Source organism: Bos indicus x Bos taurus, chromosome 23, assembly GCF_003369695.1.
Source record: "Bos indicus x Bos taurus breed Angus x Brahman F1 hybrid chromosome 23, Bos_hybrid_MaternalHap_v2.0, whole genome shotgun sequence".
NCBI lineage: Eukaryota > Metazoa > Chordata > Mammalia > Artiodactyla > Bovidae > Bos > Bos indicus x Bos taurus.
In genome coordinates, this window is record NC_040098.1 from 35,600,881 (window position 1) to 35,615,342 (window position 14,462).

The window sequence follows — 14,462 nt, forward strand, 5'->3', positions numbered from 1 at the left end:
AACCCAGAAGGACTAAGACAGCATCCTAACAATTCTTAGATAGTTCAGTAAACCTCATGCTATTTATACAAAGGTGCGAAGCATTTATATTTTCTGGTGTAACACTGTGATTGTAACAGTTGGCTGACAGTTCGTGGCTGGCTTTCACAAAGAATCCTGAGAATTCAGTCTTCTTGGTAGCATGACCAGAATGATGAACAATTGTCTAATTCTTTGATTCTAATAACATGACCCAGAATAATTGGCTGTGATTCTTAAGTAATTTTTAATGGTCTTCTTTGTAATGCCAGCTTCTACTATTTGTGACTAATTTTAGTAGGAGCTTCATTCTCTCAATTGTAGGGGTAGATTTTTTTTTTTTGATTTTATATTAAATGAAAATAAGAAATGTTGACAAATTGCCGTCTTAGATTTTGACATCTCTACAGAGTTTGTGTTTATTTTTTTAAGAAGAGACCCATTTCACAGAGCATGCATTAAAAAGCTGTAAATTTCAAATAAGCTTGCTATGGGATAGATCATTATGACCGTCTCAGACCTGGATGGTATAGATGTGGATTTAACACTTCTTATAGATCAGTCGGCACGCCACGAACTTGGTGTAAATGTCAAGTTTACGAGTATCTCTGCGCAGGCAGAAGAACAGGCTATAAAATGCAGAATGACGCCTATCTTCATTGCTCGACAGTAGGGATCGGAGTCCAAACCAGTAAATGCGAGCGATGTACATCTTCCTCCTGGCTGTAAAAATAACCTGAATATCCAAAAGACGATGACTTCTTATGTGTTTTATTAGTATTTGTTTATCTTTGTTCCTTCTAATTATCAAATTAAGATCTGGGGAAGACATATAAATATAAAATTCTCTAGATATGGATTTGGAGCCAGCCTCTAAGAAAACTATTAGGAATCTAAAAAGCAGAAACATAACTCAAGTTTAGTTTTAACTTTCTCTTTGCTTCCTTCCCACTCTCATCCTTTGATTTGAGGAGAACAGAGAAAGAAGACAAGCGGAACTTGAATAGCAGATGTCATGGGATACTTTGAAGAAAATGCTGATCTTGGAAATTCTGTACTCTAGTTCTCTTACTCTTGAAAATATTTCAACCACCTGTGCCCAGGAAGAAGCAAGCTTTTGGTGGAATTGTATTCAGTGCAGGGAAGGCTGCACATGTCAAAAATTGCAGTGAAATTCTGATTCCTTTACAGTAGAATTTATCACTATGAATGACTAGGCTCCTGCTTTATGTAGTAGCAGTCTAGAATATAGAAGTCATGAATCTTTTTCTTACAAAATGAGATATTTCCAAACTCCTTACACATTACAGAGGTCACCTCTTTCATCCATGAGCAAAGCATGAAAGCCCTCTGCAGGATGCTCACCTGGCTGAACGGCCTCTCTATGAGTGCTTGAAGTTCTTTTAGTTTTTTCACATTTTCTCTAGCGCTGGATAGGATAGTATTTGAGACTTCTTTCATACTCCGCAGGTCCGTGACTAGCTGATACAGAGGTCTTTGCCAGGAGTATAGTAACATGAGTATCCACATAATAAGGCCTTTACTCTAAGCAAGCATAAGAAACAGTCTCATTAAAATAATAATTCAGTGGTTTTGGTAACATGTGATCTTTGCTCAGAGCAGCTGACCTAAAAATCTCTTGGTTATTCCTATGTGCATGCAGAGATTTTTGAAGGTAGTAAAAGTTGCAAAAGGATAAAACGTAAGCTATTAGTTCACACTTTGTTGAATTATTAAAAGATAATATTATAAAACATATAATATCTATGTTATTTTACTAATATTTCTGATAAGTTCTAATTTATACCATGAAGAATTTTCTTTTTTCTTCTGAAATTCTACCACCACTCAGTGAGTTCTTTTATGTTTGTATATTTGCCTGAGAGAATCTAAGTATTTACTCAAGTCAGTATGTGCTGCAGTGCCTGACCCAGGAAAGAGGGATTCCACCTGTGCCCACATCATTGTCACCCAGTGATTCATTCGTATTAATGAATCAGATGAGTCATTCGTATTGATTTTTGATTGGTAATTTGTTTTATGACATTACAACAAAGAGACAATGAAGAAGACAAGACATTCCTAAACAGGCTTCTCTCCTCAGCTGATCCCAACACCAGCCCCCTGCTGATATCAGAACAGTCTGTTTTGTTGACATGTGTCCGAGCAGAAAATGGCACAGCGTTGTCTTTAGTAACAGCATCAGTGGGATTCACAATGGAGGGTCCCCCCTAGTTCACTACTACTAGCAGAATTGAGCCTGAAAATCCCGGGGGCTGAAGATCTCTAGTTAATATGCCTGATTTCTTTACAGCCATGAACCGTTTTAGTGGTAAAGAACAGAGAACTGAATAGGATTAAATATAGTCCTCAGCATGTTTATATGCTGAGTAAAATGTATGGCTATGTAGTAACTCTCAATAAAATTTAAATTTAAGCTTATTGAAAAATCCCTCCTCCTCTTCCTCTTTGATCTTTGTCCTTTACTTGATTATCCTCATTATTAATGAGCTTAACAGAGGAAAAGAATGCTGGTATCATTAAGAAGGTTGTAGAGAAAGAAGATAGTATTTTAAGAGGGGATGCATGTGAAAATATTTTAAATAATGTTAGGACGAAGGATAATGCAGGAAATCAGAAAGGAGAGACTATAATGATGAAAATTTGGAGCTGCCATAAATGATTGAGGCTTGATATGTAAACTGTGTTGTTCTCAGAACAGAGGCAATCGTTACGGCCATGAGAAGCAAAACAATGTTTTATAGGCCATTGTTGGGGAGACTTACAAATTAAGAATAAAAGGTGACAGAGGAGTCATTGAGAATGACGAATGAAGGTGGTGTCAGGGAAATAGAAGCAGAATAAGGAGATCCTTGAAAGGAAGACACGATGGCTCTGGTGGTGCAGTATAGGATCCCATGTAGGAGTCACTAGTAACAGGGAGTACTCAAAACTGGGGTGTGTTTCTTACATATTCATGAATTTTGCAATCTTTTATTTTACACATGGAGGTTCCCATTCATTTCCTGTTTTCGTACAGTATAATAGCTGCAATCCTGTGTCCAATGCATTGGTTGAAGTAAACTTGTCTGCATGGATGATTTATAGATCTGTTATTTATGTTGCTACTATAGATCTTTAGTCATTCCTTGATTTCACTCATGCTTCATCAACTGCATAATATAATTTCTCTTCAATTGCTTACAGGCCTCCAACTTTTTCTGCGTGTACAGTTAACATTACCTCTAATAATCTGAAGCCTGGTAACCGACATACTGTCTCATTTGACACAGTAAAAAACCCAGGTAAAAGACTCACGTTCATCCGTCGGATGTGCTGCATGTCTTCAGGGAGATGGAGGGAATTGGTGTGGCACTTGTCGGAGACATTGATAAAGTACTCTTTGCCCTGGGCATACTGTTCATCCTGAAAGTGATCAGACAATTAGTTAGGGTTGTTGGGCATTCAGTAGATGAACCTAAAACCACAACATTAACATGTTGATACATGTATAATTTTTTAATGGGGGGGGCATCCCAAAATTTGCAAGTCATTATTTTCCTACTTTTTCTATACATTGTCTCTATAAAATTGATTTTACATCTAACTTCTCTAAGTTTAACCTTTTCCCTTCTCTGTTATATTATTATATATTGTTTATTTTTTAGTATTTGAACCAACTATAGTACATATGTACCGATATTTGGTGCTTCTCAGGTGATGGTAGTAGGAAAGAACATTCCTGCCAATGCAGGAGATATAAGAGGTCTCAGGTTTGATCCCTAGGTGTGGTGAATCCCTTGCAAGAGTGTACATCAGCATACTCCAGTATTCTTGCCTGGCCAATCCTATGGACAGAGGAGCCTGTTGGGCTACAGTCAGTAGGGTTGCAAAGAGTTGGACACAACTGAAGTGACTTAGAATGTATGCATGCACCTATATTTAACCATTTAGTCTCTTGTTTACTGTGAGTTAGAGCCAATATATTCCCTTATAAGGAGTTATAAGTTATGACTCTGACTTATCTCTGATCCTCACACCAAGAAGCTTAGTGTTCATTCCAGGTGCAGAATACAATGTTGTTTATGGGGACAAAATGGTACTGCAGAAAAACATGGCATAAAGTTATAGGAAATACTAAGCAATGGACTGAGAATAAGAATAGAAAAATCTAGCTAACACATTGACAGAAAAACTAATCTTTGGCAAAAGTTATGAACATTTCAAGAGGTTACTTGGAAGAGTTGGAAAAAAAAATGGACAGTCAAAAATGGAGGATGAAACAAAAATAGTGAGTAAAAAGAACTACGTGAATTTAACAGAAACCTTTAGTGCCACTTTTTATTAGCTGTCTGCTCTACTGTGTGCTCCTTGATTGACCTAAAAGAATTAACATACAATTTTCAAACACCTTCATCAGAAAGAGAATAATTGTTTCCAATTGTAAACTCCCCTTCTATTGTAGCTCAAAACCTATTTACTGCAAATCTTAAAACAATAATTTGTAGCATTAAAAAAAACTACCAGTATTCGTTTTTGTGACCGGGATTCAGCTTTGTTTAACATGCTCCATCCACCCAGTTCACTGCAGAGCAGTTCTCATTTATTGGCTATTTACTCTGAGCCTGGAGAAGAAAGCCCAGAGAGACACTGAAGGACCAGAAAATCAACATGCTTCCTTTTCCCCAGTCCCACCTAAAAGTGTTTTATGTCAGGTAGTATTGTGGACTGAATCTGTGTTCTTCAACTTCATGTGTTAGAGCCCTAACTGCCAAAGTGCTGTGTTTTGAAATGGACTGTAGCCCACCAGACTCCTCTGTCCATGGGAGTTCTCAGGCAAGAATACTGGAGTGGCTTGCTATTCCCTCTTCCAGGGAATCTTCCAGACCCAGGGATAGAAACCAGGTCTCTCACATTATGGGCAGATGCTTTACCATCTGAGCCACCAGCGAAACCCATTAACGTTAAATGAGGTCATAGGGTGGAAAACTGATCCAACAGGTTTAGTGTTTTCATGAAGCAAAACAGCAGAGAATTTTCTCTTTTCTCTGTACATCTCTGTGTCTTTTCCTCTGTCTCTCTTCCCCACCCCACCCTGTGTGAGGACACAGGGAGAAGCCAGCCTGGGAAGAAAGAGTTCTTACCAGAACCTCACCTTGCTGGCACCCTGATCTTGGACTTGTAGACCCCAGAACTGTGAGGAAATAAATTTCTGTTGTTTATTCCACTGAGTCTATTGTATTCTTTTATGGCATTCCTAGCCTACAAATACAAAATCATTTATTTTGGAAAATAAAAAACAAAATGAATGAAAGGAAATTGAAAAAGTTATTGCACTTCTTAGGAATCTTTGAGATTTCATAAAACTGAACCTTTCTTCGATTTCCACATCTTATGAGCTGATAGCTTCTTTGACCTAGAGAGGGTGTTATTTGAAGTTTGGCTGATGCAGCCTTCTTATTGAAAGGATGATATAGCCCAGTCACTTACGCGAAGGTTCCTTCTAGGAGCCTGGCGGGCTACTATCCATGGGGTCAGAAAAGTCAGACACGACTTAACAACTAAACTACCACCACCACAGTACTTACAAAATCAGTGAACATTTTCACGGAGTGGTTATACATGCCGGTGGACAGAACGGAGGCATGGACAAACAGGTCTATAAGGGAGGCCCGGCAGACGTCATCCCCGTCAGGACAGAGGGACGGGCATAAGATGCCTTGGCACAAGAGCAGATTTGACATGACCAGCAGCAGGAGCAGGCAGGACCCTGTTTAAATAAAAACATGTGCCATTTTGAGATGATATAGTCACCTGAGATTATCAAATCCATCCTGTGGAGGGAAGGCTTCTCTTTCCCTGTTGCTCTGAGCAAGAGTTGGTGCTGTAGTAGTTGGGGTGGGGAAGGAGCGCTTTCTGTGTAAATTTAGATGGATGATGATATTGTACAGATAGAGAGTTGGAGAAGTAGGTTACTCCCTGCATTTTTGTATTGCTCCCAGAAGTACTTCTGTGCTCTGCAAACATTTGGAACTTAATTCTGAACCAGATTGCTTAGGCCATTCTTTTAAGACAGTTTAATACTGGGACTCTGCAGACTTTTAGCAGCGAGGCCTCTAGGAGTTTATGATTTTTTCACTCTACATTGTCTAATGCTTGCATTTTAGACACTGAAATGACAAGAAAAGTCCAGTTGATCTGTGTGGTTTACCATCACGCTGGGATAAGAGTAAACTCGTGACTGACTGATCTCTGCTATTGACTAAAAAGAGAATACTAAGAGAAAAAGGATACTGTACCTTGGATCTGCTCACTCACCTAAAAACCCCATGCATGTCTTTGATACTTTCACAAGAGCTTTAGAACATCTTAAAATTTGTGTTTCACAGGAACCCTGTGAGATAGCCTTAATCTTCACTATGATCACCAAGTTACATCAATTAAGATGCAATGACTTAGAGAGGGCAAGTAATTTTCCCCAGGTCCCATTAGAAGCAGATGCAGGTGAGTGGGCACCAGTACACTCCTCTGTTCACTTCTGATGTCACATCACACATGCCTGTGGCTCTCGGTCTGCATGTGTGTAACCAGGACCACATTGGGAGCTGTGATGACTCTGCTTAAAGAGAAAAATATTTTGTCTTTGACTGCAAAACAGCAGTGGCCTTAGAACACTGGTTTTATCCACTGTTCTGCTCTGTCTATAAAACACTCACTGTTACAGTCTTTGACAATTATCAGTGTGGGGGCCTGGTTCTCCTGGCTAGCCTTTCTTCTAGGCACCTTGACAGCTCTTCTACTTTTATGCATCCTTAATCTTCTCATTATGTTTGTTTCTTCGAGAAAATAGCAAATAAATCTCCAAATGGTAATACAAGAATATTACCTGGTCAGCACCCTAGACAACATCACTGGCTCTGCAAACAAGGCCTGCCCTTTCCTGACTTTGACTTTTTAGGGACAAATTTACGTGTCTGGTTGGGAGTACATCCTGACAACTCATGGGGCTTAGTTTTTGAACCTTCTCCAAACATCTCCTCTTTGATAGTAGAACTAGACCTTCATGCTTCCACGATGTATTGTAATATTTCAGAAATTATTCCTGGCCCTACCTTTGGCCAACAGAAGCATAAAATCATAGACTCTTGCAAGCGTGATTTTAATATTACTTTTCCTGTGCGTCCTTTGTAAGTAATATAATTTAAGACTCAAGTGAGCAAGAATTGAGTTTGGACAAGAGAAATGATAAAATAGAGATTTTATCCTCTTGAATGAGATCTGAACATGATTCTTTTTCCAATTTACCAGAAGAGTAGTAATTTAATTAAGGATAAGATATCAGCATTTACTAGGTTTCTCTACTCTTTGTTAGTTTAAAGGGGCATGGTATCTAAGAATAAACTGGTCATTTAAAATTATGTGATGAAAATAAAAGAAGTGGTTCTCAAAAAGGAGACATAAAAGTTGGAGAAATTTGGGACTGTCTCTCTCATCAACTAAAGAGCTTATTGTGACAGGCAAGGAGGATAATAGGTTGTATGAACACAGATGTATTTGTGTGCATATATTTCTGTGCATGTTACATGTGTTATGCATAAATATATGCTTAATTCCTACATGGAATTTTGGAACTTATAAAATTCAATTCTATAAGGGGTAGTAAATATAGCAGAATACCCTAATTCCTAATGTAATTGATCATTTATTGGTAGATGACTAACTATATGATTTCCTTTTCTGTTAAAATGTTAGATATGTCATTGCTTTGGTAGCACATATATGAAAAAATTGGAATAATAATGAGAAGATTAGCATGGCCCCTGCCCAAGGATGAAACACAAATTTGTGAAGCATTCCATGTTTTTTTGTACCAACTTCAAGGGTTGGGATGGGAAGGAAGGTGGGAAGGAGGTTCAAGGGCAAGGGGACATAGGTATACCTATGGCTGATTCATGCTATTGTTTGGCCAAAAGCAGTACAGTATTGTAAAGCAATTTTCCTTCAACTAACATCTATAAATTTAATTATTAAAACTGTTACTGGGGATCATATAACAGGTTCAGATATCCACTGTATGACTAAAGAGGATCTGACTGGAAACTGATGGTGTCAATTATCATTGGTTAGTGATTCATTAACTTTATAGTTGAGAGAAAAGTAAACTCACAAACACTATTGTCTTGATTCAGTGTCATAGCAAGCTATAATCCTTGTCTGCGTTCACTTTTTGGTGGTGTATGCCCAAACTTTGAAACTGAGGCTGTTCCCAGAAGCACACAGTTGTGAGTCCTGCCCAGGGATTTTGTTCCTGATGCTGGAGGCTTCTGTTCGCTGGTCACTAAGGCCGAAATTTTCTCTGCTGAGCATTCTCTGGGTCTATCACATGCACAAGTCTGTATATTTTGGTTTTCTAATTTGATTCTCTTATTCTTTTGATCAGTCTACCAAGTCCCTTTACGATTTATTTTCAGACCCTTTTATGCTTTGATCTTTCTGATGCTCATTAGTGAATTTGCTTCCATGTCTATCTCTCTGAGTAGTTTTCAGCATCTACATAAACCCTACCCTATTCTCTTACTGTCTGGATTTTGGCGTTTAGCATCAGCATATTTTCATGAACTTCATTTTCCTTCCGGTGCGGTTTCTGGTATACAGCTTAAGCTGATTGGCTCTCATCTGGCTTGTTCGTGTTGTCTCCAAACAATTAGAGAACTCTTCTTTCTTTCTAGGTAATACTCCCCTTGTTTTGATACCATTGCTAACTTTCTGTGATTTCACTTCCTGCCTCATAAGCTTTGTCTTTCTCAATCTACTGTAACTTGAGTACTATGTGCCTCTATGTTGGTATTACTATTTTAAATCAATATCAACCTAGTATAGCAGAGAATTAAAGGGAAGAAAATTACAGTAGTATTAGTAATAATGCATTCCCCCAAATTATAATTAAGTAATGCTCCCAGTTTTAAATGACTTTCTATCCATGTATTGTTGAGGTCCCCTACTCATTTTTCCTTACTAGGTGTTTCAATTTTGAAATATATCATCAAAACAGAAAATTAATAAGGAAACATAAGCCTAAAAGGAAATATTAGAGCAAACAGACCTAATTGATATCTTCAGCACATTCTATCCAAATGCAGAAGAGTACACTTTCTTCTCAAGTACACATGGAACATTTTCCTCATCTTGGGTCACAAATCAAACCTCAGTAAATTTAAGGAAACTGAAATTATATCACGCATTTTCTCTGACCACACTAGAGATGATATCAATTATATGGGGAAAAAAACTTTAAAGAACACAAATACATGGAGATTAAGCAACACATTTCTTAATAATGAACAGGTTACTGAAGAACTAAGGGAAATCAGAACATTCCTAGAAACAAAGAACACTGAAAATATGATGATCTAAAACCTAGAGGATGCAACAACAGCAGTTCTAAGAGGGAAGTTTATAGTAATGCAAATCCTCCCTCAAGAACCACATTGGATCGACCACCTAACTTTACATATCTTTCACTGTTTTTAAATTTCTCTTACCAATGTCTTAAAGGTTTTGATAAAATCTTTCGACACCTTTTTTGAGTTTATTTCTTATTGTTTTATCTTTTTGTGATGCAATAGTAAATGGATTGTTTTCTTTATTCCACTTTCTGATAGTTTGTTGTTGATATACACGTCGACAACTGAGTTTCGTATATTGGAATATAGTAAACATGATGTATGCTCCATCTTTAAAGAATAGACATTTTCCCACAGATAAGACATATAGATGATCAAGAGGTATATGACAAGATGCTCAGCATCACTAATAAGCAAAGGAAATGCAGATCAAAAGCACAACAGGTATCACCTCATACCTGTTTGAATGGCTAGTACCAAAAGGTAAGAAATGACAAATGTTATTGAGGATGTGGAGAAAAAGGAGTGGTTATGCACTGTTGGTAGGGATGTACACTGGTCTCCCATGGAAACATACTGTGGAGGTTCCTCAAGAAACTTAGAAGAGAACTGTTATGTGATGCATTATCCCACTTCTGGATATATAGTCAAAGGAAATGAAATCATTGTCTCAAAGAGAGATCTGTATTCCCATGTTTACTGAAGCATTATTCACAGTAGCCTTGATATAGGCACAACCTGAGTATCTTTTGACAGGTAAATGGATTAAAACAATGTGATGTGACATATATAGATAAATATTATTTAGCCATTAGGAAAAGAAAGAAATCCTTCCATTTGTGGGCACATAGGTGTAACTGGAGGGCATTACAGTAAGTGAACTAAGTCAGAGAAAGACAAATTCCGTATGATCTCAATTATAAGGAATCTCAAAAAAAAAAAAAAGATGGAACTCAGAGTAGAAAAAATGATTGCCAAAGACTGGAGGGTAGGGGAAATAGGGAGAGATTTTTAAAGGTTACACACTTTCATATATAAAAAATTAATAAGATCTGAAGATATAACTTTGAGCTTCATGATATAATCATGGGATCAAATTATGTATTTGAGCAAGCTCTGGGAATTGGTTATGGATAGGGAAGCCTGTGTTGCTGCAGTCCATGGGGTCACAAAGAGAGGGACATGAATGAGCAACTGAACTGAACAGGGCTCTAATATATAGCATGGTTAATGTAACTATAAGATAGTGTTGTATTTTTGCAATTGTCTGAGAGAGTGGACATCATTGAGCAGCATCACCAACTAGATGGACATGAGTTTGAGTAAGCTCTGGGAGTCAAGGATGTACAGGGAAGCCTGGTGTGCTGCAGTCCATGGGGTCTCAAAGAGTTGGACACGGCTGAATGACTGACTCAAATGAAGGGAGTGGAACTTACCTGTGTTCTCCTCAAAAAGCAAAAGTTAAATGTGTGTGGTGATGGCAGTGTTACTTAATAGAAAAGGAAACTCGTTTCTAATCCATGCACAAATGGGGGTGGACAAGATGACGGAGGGGTAGGTGGAAGTGGGATACACCTCTCTCCACCGATGCATCAAGAACATCTAAAGATGCAGCAGTTCTCACAGAAGACCAGGTGAATCCTGGCAGGGCTCTCTGACTACTGAAAAGGAACATCCGGATCCATACAGAACTTGGTAGGACAAAGGAAAGAAGGGACAAGGAGGAAGGGGAAAGAAGGAGGAGAGCAAGTGGAACAGCTTGCACCTGGGGGTGAAGGGGCTGAAGCACTGGGGAGAGATCCCCGCATCCATGGCCATCTACTGGGACAGGGGAGGCATTTGAAGCAGTTGGGGAGTGAGCTAACTAATCTGTGACAGTCTGAACAGAGTAAGAACCACATAGACAAGCCATGCTGCAGCCTTTCATACCTCGGACAAGGTTGTAAGTCCACTGGTGTCCATGGAAGCTGGGAGCTGGAGCCATGGGGATTGAGGAATGATCCCAGGGTGAGGACTCCTGTTGACTGTGGGGAGTCAGCCAGATGGGATGGGATGGAGAAAATCTGCTGCATGGAATGCTTCTTAAGGAAAGCCATTAGGCCATAAAGGTAGGCTTCTACTGCCTGTGGAGTAGTGCTGTCTCTTTCTCCATGCTGGTACCTGTAGGTTGAGCAATAGAGAAAGACTTCAGTGAGGGTGGTCCTTAAGTGCCTGATGCACTAATCAATGGAGAATTTTAAATGTCTATCTATATACCTGACCCAACCCTATTCTCTGTCTAAATTTTGGGTTTTAGCATCGTAATGTTTTTATGAAATTAAATAACTTCTAGTAGAGTTTCTGATTTACAAATTAAGCTAATTCCTCACATCTGGCGTGTTCTTGGTGTTTCAAGAAACTTTGAGAACCTTCCTTCCTCTCAAAGCAATACTGCCCTTTACTTTACTACCATTGCTGACTTCCCATACTTTCACTTCTTGCCTAATATATTCTGTCTTCTATACTCACTATAAATTTAGCAGTAGGTGTCTGTATGTTGGTATCAATATTTATAATAAATTATAACCTGATGCAGTAGAAAATCAAAAGGAATACACTTACAACAACAATAATAAATTGCCCCCAAACTATAATGCATTAATGCTCCCATTTAAAACTTATTTTCTATCTATATATTATTGGGGTCCCTTAACTCATTTTCCTTACTAGGTGGCTCAATTTTGAAATGAAATGTAGAAAACAATAGATTGGTAAACTCTGGAAATTACCTTCCTTTTGATATACCTCATTAGTAAGTATGCAAATATTAGTATTTTTTCCAGTGGGGCTGTTCTTAGTATACATTATAGCTCACTGTGGGGTGATTCCTATTGATAGAAGATTGTACACTGTGAACTGTAATTGTCAAACAAGTGAGTGGAGATGAAAGAAAGTAATGTCAGGAAAGCACAGGCTTTTGTTGATCTAGAAGGAAAACCTTGCTGTGTCTCTCATCTACAGTCTAATCTTCAGATTTATTGAAACTCTTACTTTTCTTATGCTCCATTAAAAATTTAGATTATTTGGGGTTTTTGCACTTGGGTTGTATGTCTCATGTTATTTTGGATATTAAGCACTTATCAAATATATGATTGGGAAATATCTTCTGTCAATCTGTAAATTGCCATTTGATTTTGCTGATGTTCCTTTGTCTGGAGTTGGATGTGGTCCCACTAGTCCGTTTTTGCATTTGTTGCCTTTGCTCTTGGTGTGAAACCCAAAAACTCGTTGCAAAGACTGATGGCAAGAAGATTACCTCGATGTCTTCTTCTAGGAGTTTAATTGCTTTAAGTCTTATGTTCAACTTTTTAATCCCTTTTTAGTAGATTTTTGTGTATGGTAAAAGATGGGCACAGTTTCATTTTTTCACAGGACTATCCAGTTTTCCCAGTGCCATTTTGTAAAGCTTGTCCTTTCCCCACTGGATATTCTTGGCTCCGTTTTCATAAGCTAACCGACAATATACGGATGTGCCTTTCTTTCCGGCTTCGCTGTTCTGCTCTGTTGATCTATGTGTCTGTGTTTGTGCCAGAAGCAAATCATTCTGTTTTGATTACTATAGCTTTCTAATACAATTTGAAACCAGCAACCCTAGTCTTGAACTTTGTTCTTCTTTCTCAAGATCACTTTTATCTTAGGTGTTTTGTGATTTAATACAGCAGAACAGACCAAGAAGAGATGTAAAAAATAAACAGAACTATACAAAAAAATATCTTAATGACCCAGATAATCACAATGGTGTAGTTTCTCACTCAGAACCAGAAATTCTTGAATGTTAACTCCAGTGGGTCTTAAAAAGCACTGCTGCCAACAAAGCTTGTGGAAGTGATAAAATGCCAGCAAAGCTATTTAAAATCCTGAAAGATGATGCTTTAAAGTGCTCCATTCAATATGTCAGAAATTTTGGAAAAGCCAGCAGTGGCCAGAGGACAGGAAGAGGTCAATCCTCATCCCAATTCCCAAGAAGGACAGTATTAAAGAATGTCCAAGCCACTGAACAGGTGCACTCATCTCCAGTGCTCATAAGATTATGCTCAAAATCCTCCAGGCTAGGCTTCAGTATTATGTGAACCTAGATCTTCCAGATGTTCAAGGTGGGTTTAGAAAAGGCAGAGGAACCAGAGATCAAATTGGCAACATTTGCTGTAACATAGTAATGCCAAGGGAATTCCAGAAAAACATCTGCTTCATTGACCTCACCAGACTGTGTGTAATCACAACAAAGTGGAAAATTCTTAAGGAGATGGGAATACCAGTTGAACCTTACCTGACTTCTGAGAAACCTGTATGCAGTTCAAAAAGTAACAGTTAGAGGCAGACAAGGAACAATAAACTGATTCAAAATGAGTGAAGGAGTCCGTCAAGGCTGAATACTGTCACCCTGCTGATTTAACTTATATGCAGAGCATGTCATGCGAAATATTGGACTGGATGAGTCCTAAAGGCTGGAATCAAGATTACTGGGAGAAATATTAACAACCTCAGATATGTGAATGATACCACTCTAATGGCAGAAAGTGAAGAGGAACTAAAAAGCCTCTGATGAGGGTGAAAGAGGAGAGTGAAAAAGCTGGCTTGAAACTCAATATCAAAAAAGCTAAGATCATGGCATCTGGCCCCATCACTTACATGCAAATAGAAGGGGAAAAGGTGGAAGCAGTGACAGATTTCCTCTTCCTGGGCTCTAAAATCACTGTGGATGGTGACTGCAGCCATGAAATTAAAGACGATTGCTTCTTGGCAGGAAAGCTCTGACAAACCTAGACAGTGTGTTAAAAGCAAAGACATCACTTTGCCGACAGAGGTCTGTATAGTCAAGGCTGTGCTCTTTCCAGTAGTCATGTCCACATGTAAGAGCTGGACAGACAATAAAGAAGGCAGAGTGCTGAAGAACTGATGTTTTCGAACTGTGCTGGTATAGAAGACTCTTGAGAGTCCCTGGGCACCAAGAAGATCAAACCAGTCAACCTTAAAGGAAATCAACCCCAAATACTCTTCGGA

General features: G+C 38.5%; 1 protein-coding gene and 1 non-coding gene across 2 annotated transcripts; one reads left to right on the plus strand and one right to left on the minus strand.

Moving 5' to 3' along the window:
* Positions 1-406: 406 nt before the first annotated feature.
* Positions 407-11,499, minus strand: LOC113881875 (placental prolactin-related protein 4). Its single transcript, XM_027525003.1, has 5 exons — positions 11,352-11,499; positions 5,607-5,788; positions 3,337-3,444; positions 1,384-1,563; positions 407-754 (listed from the first exon to the last, which is right to left on the minus strand). The coding sequence occupies exons 1-5, from the start codon at positions 11,404-11,406 to the stop codon at positions 560-562; spliced, it is 720 nt and encodes a 239-aa protein (XP_027380804.1). The 5' UTR covers positions 11,407-11,499; the 3' UTR covers positions 407-559.
* On the plus strand, positions 7,778-7,883 carry LOC113882365. Its single transcript, XR_003508373.1, has one exon. It is a non-coding gene; the product is annotated as a U6 spliceosomal RNA (small nuclear RNA).
* Positions 11,500-14,462: the final 2,963 nt, after the last annotated feature.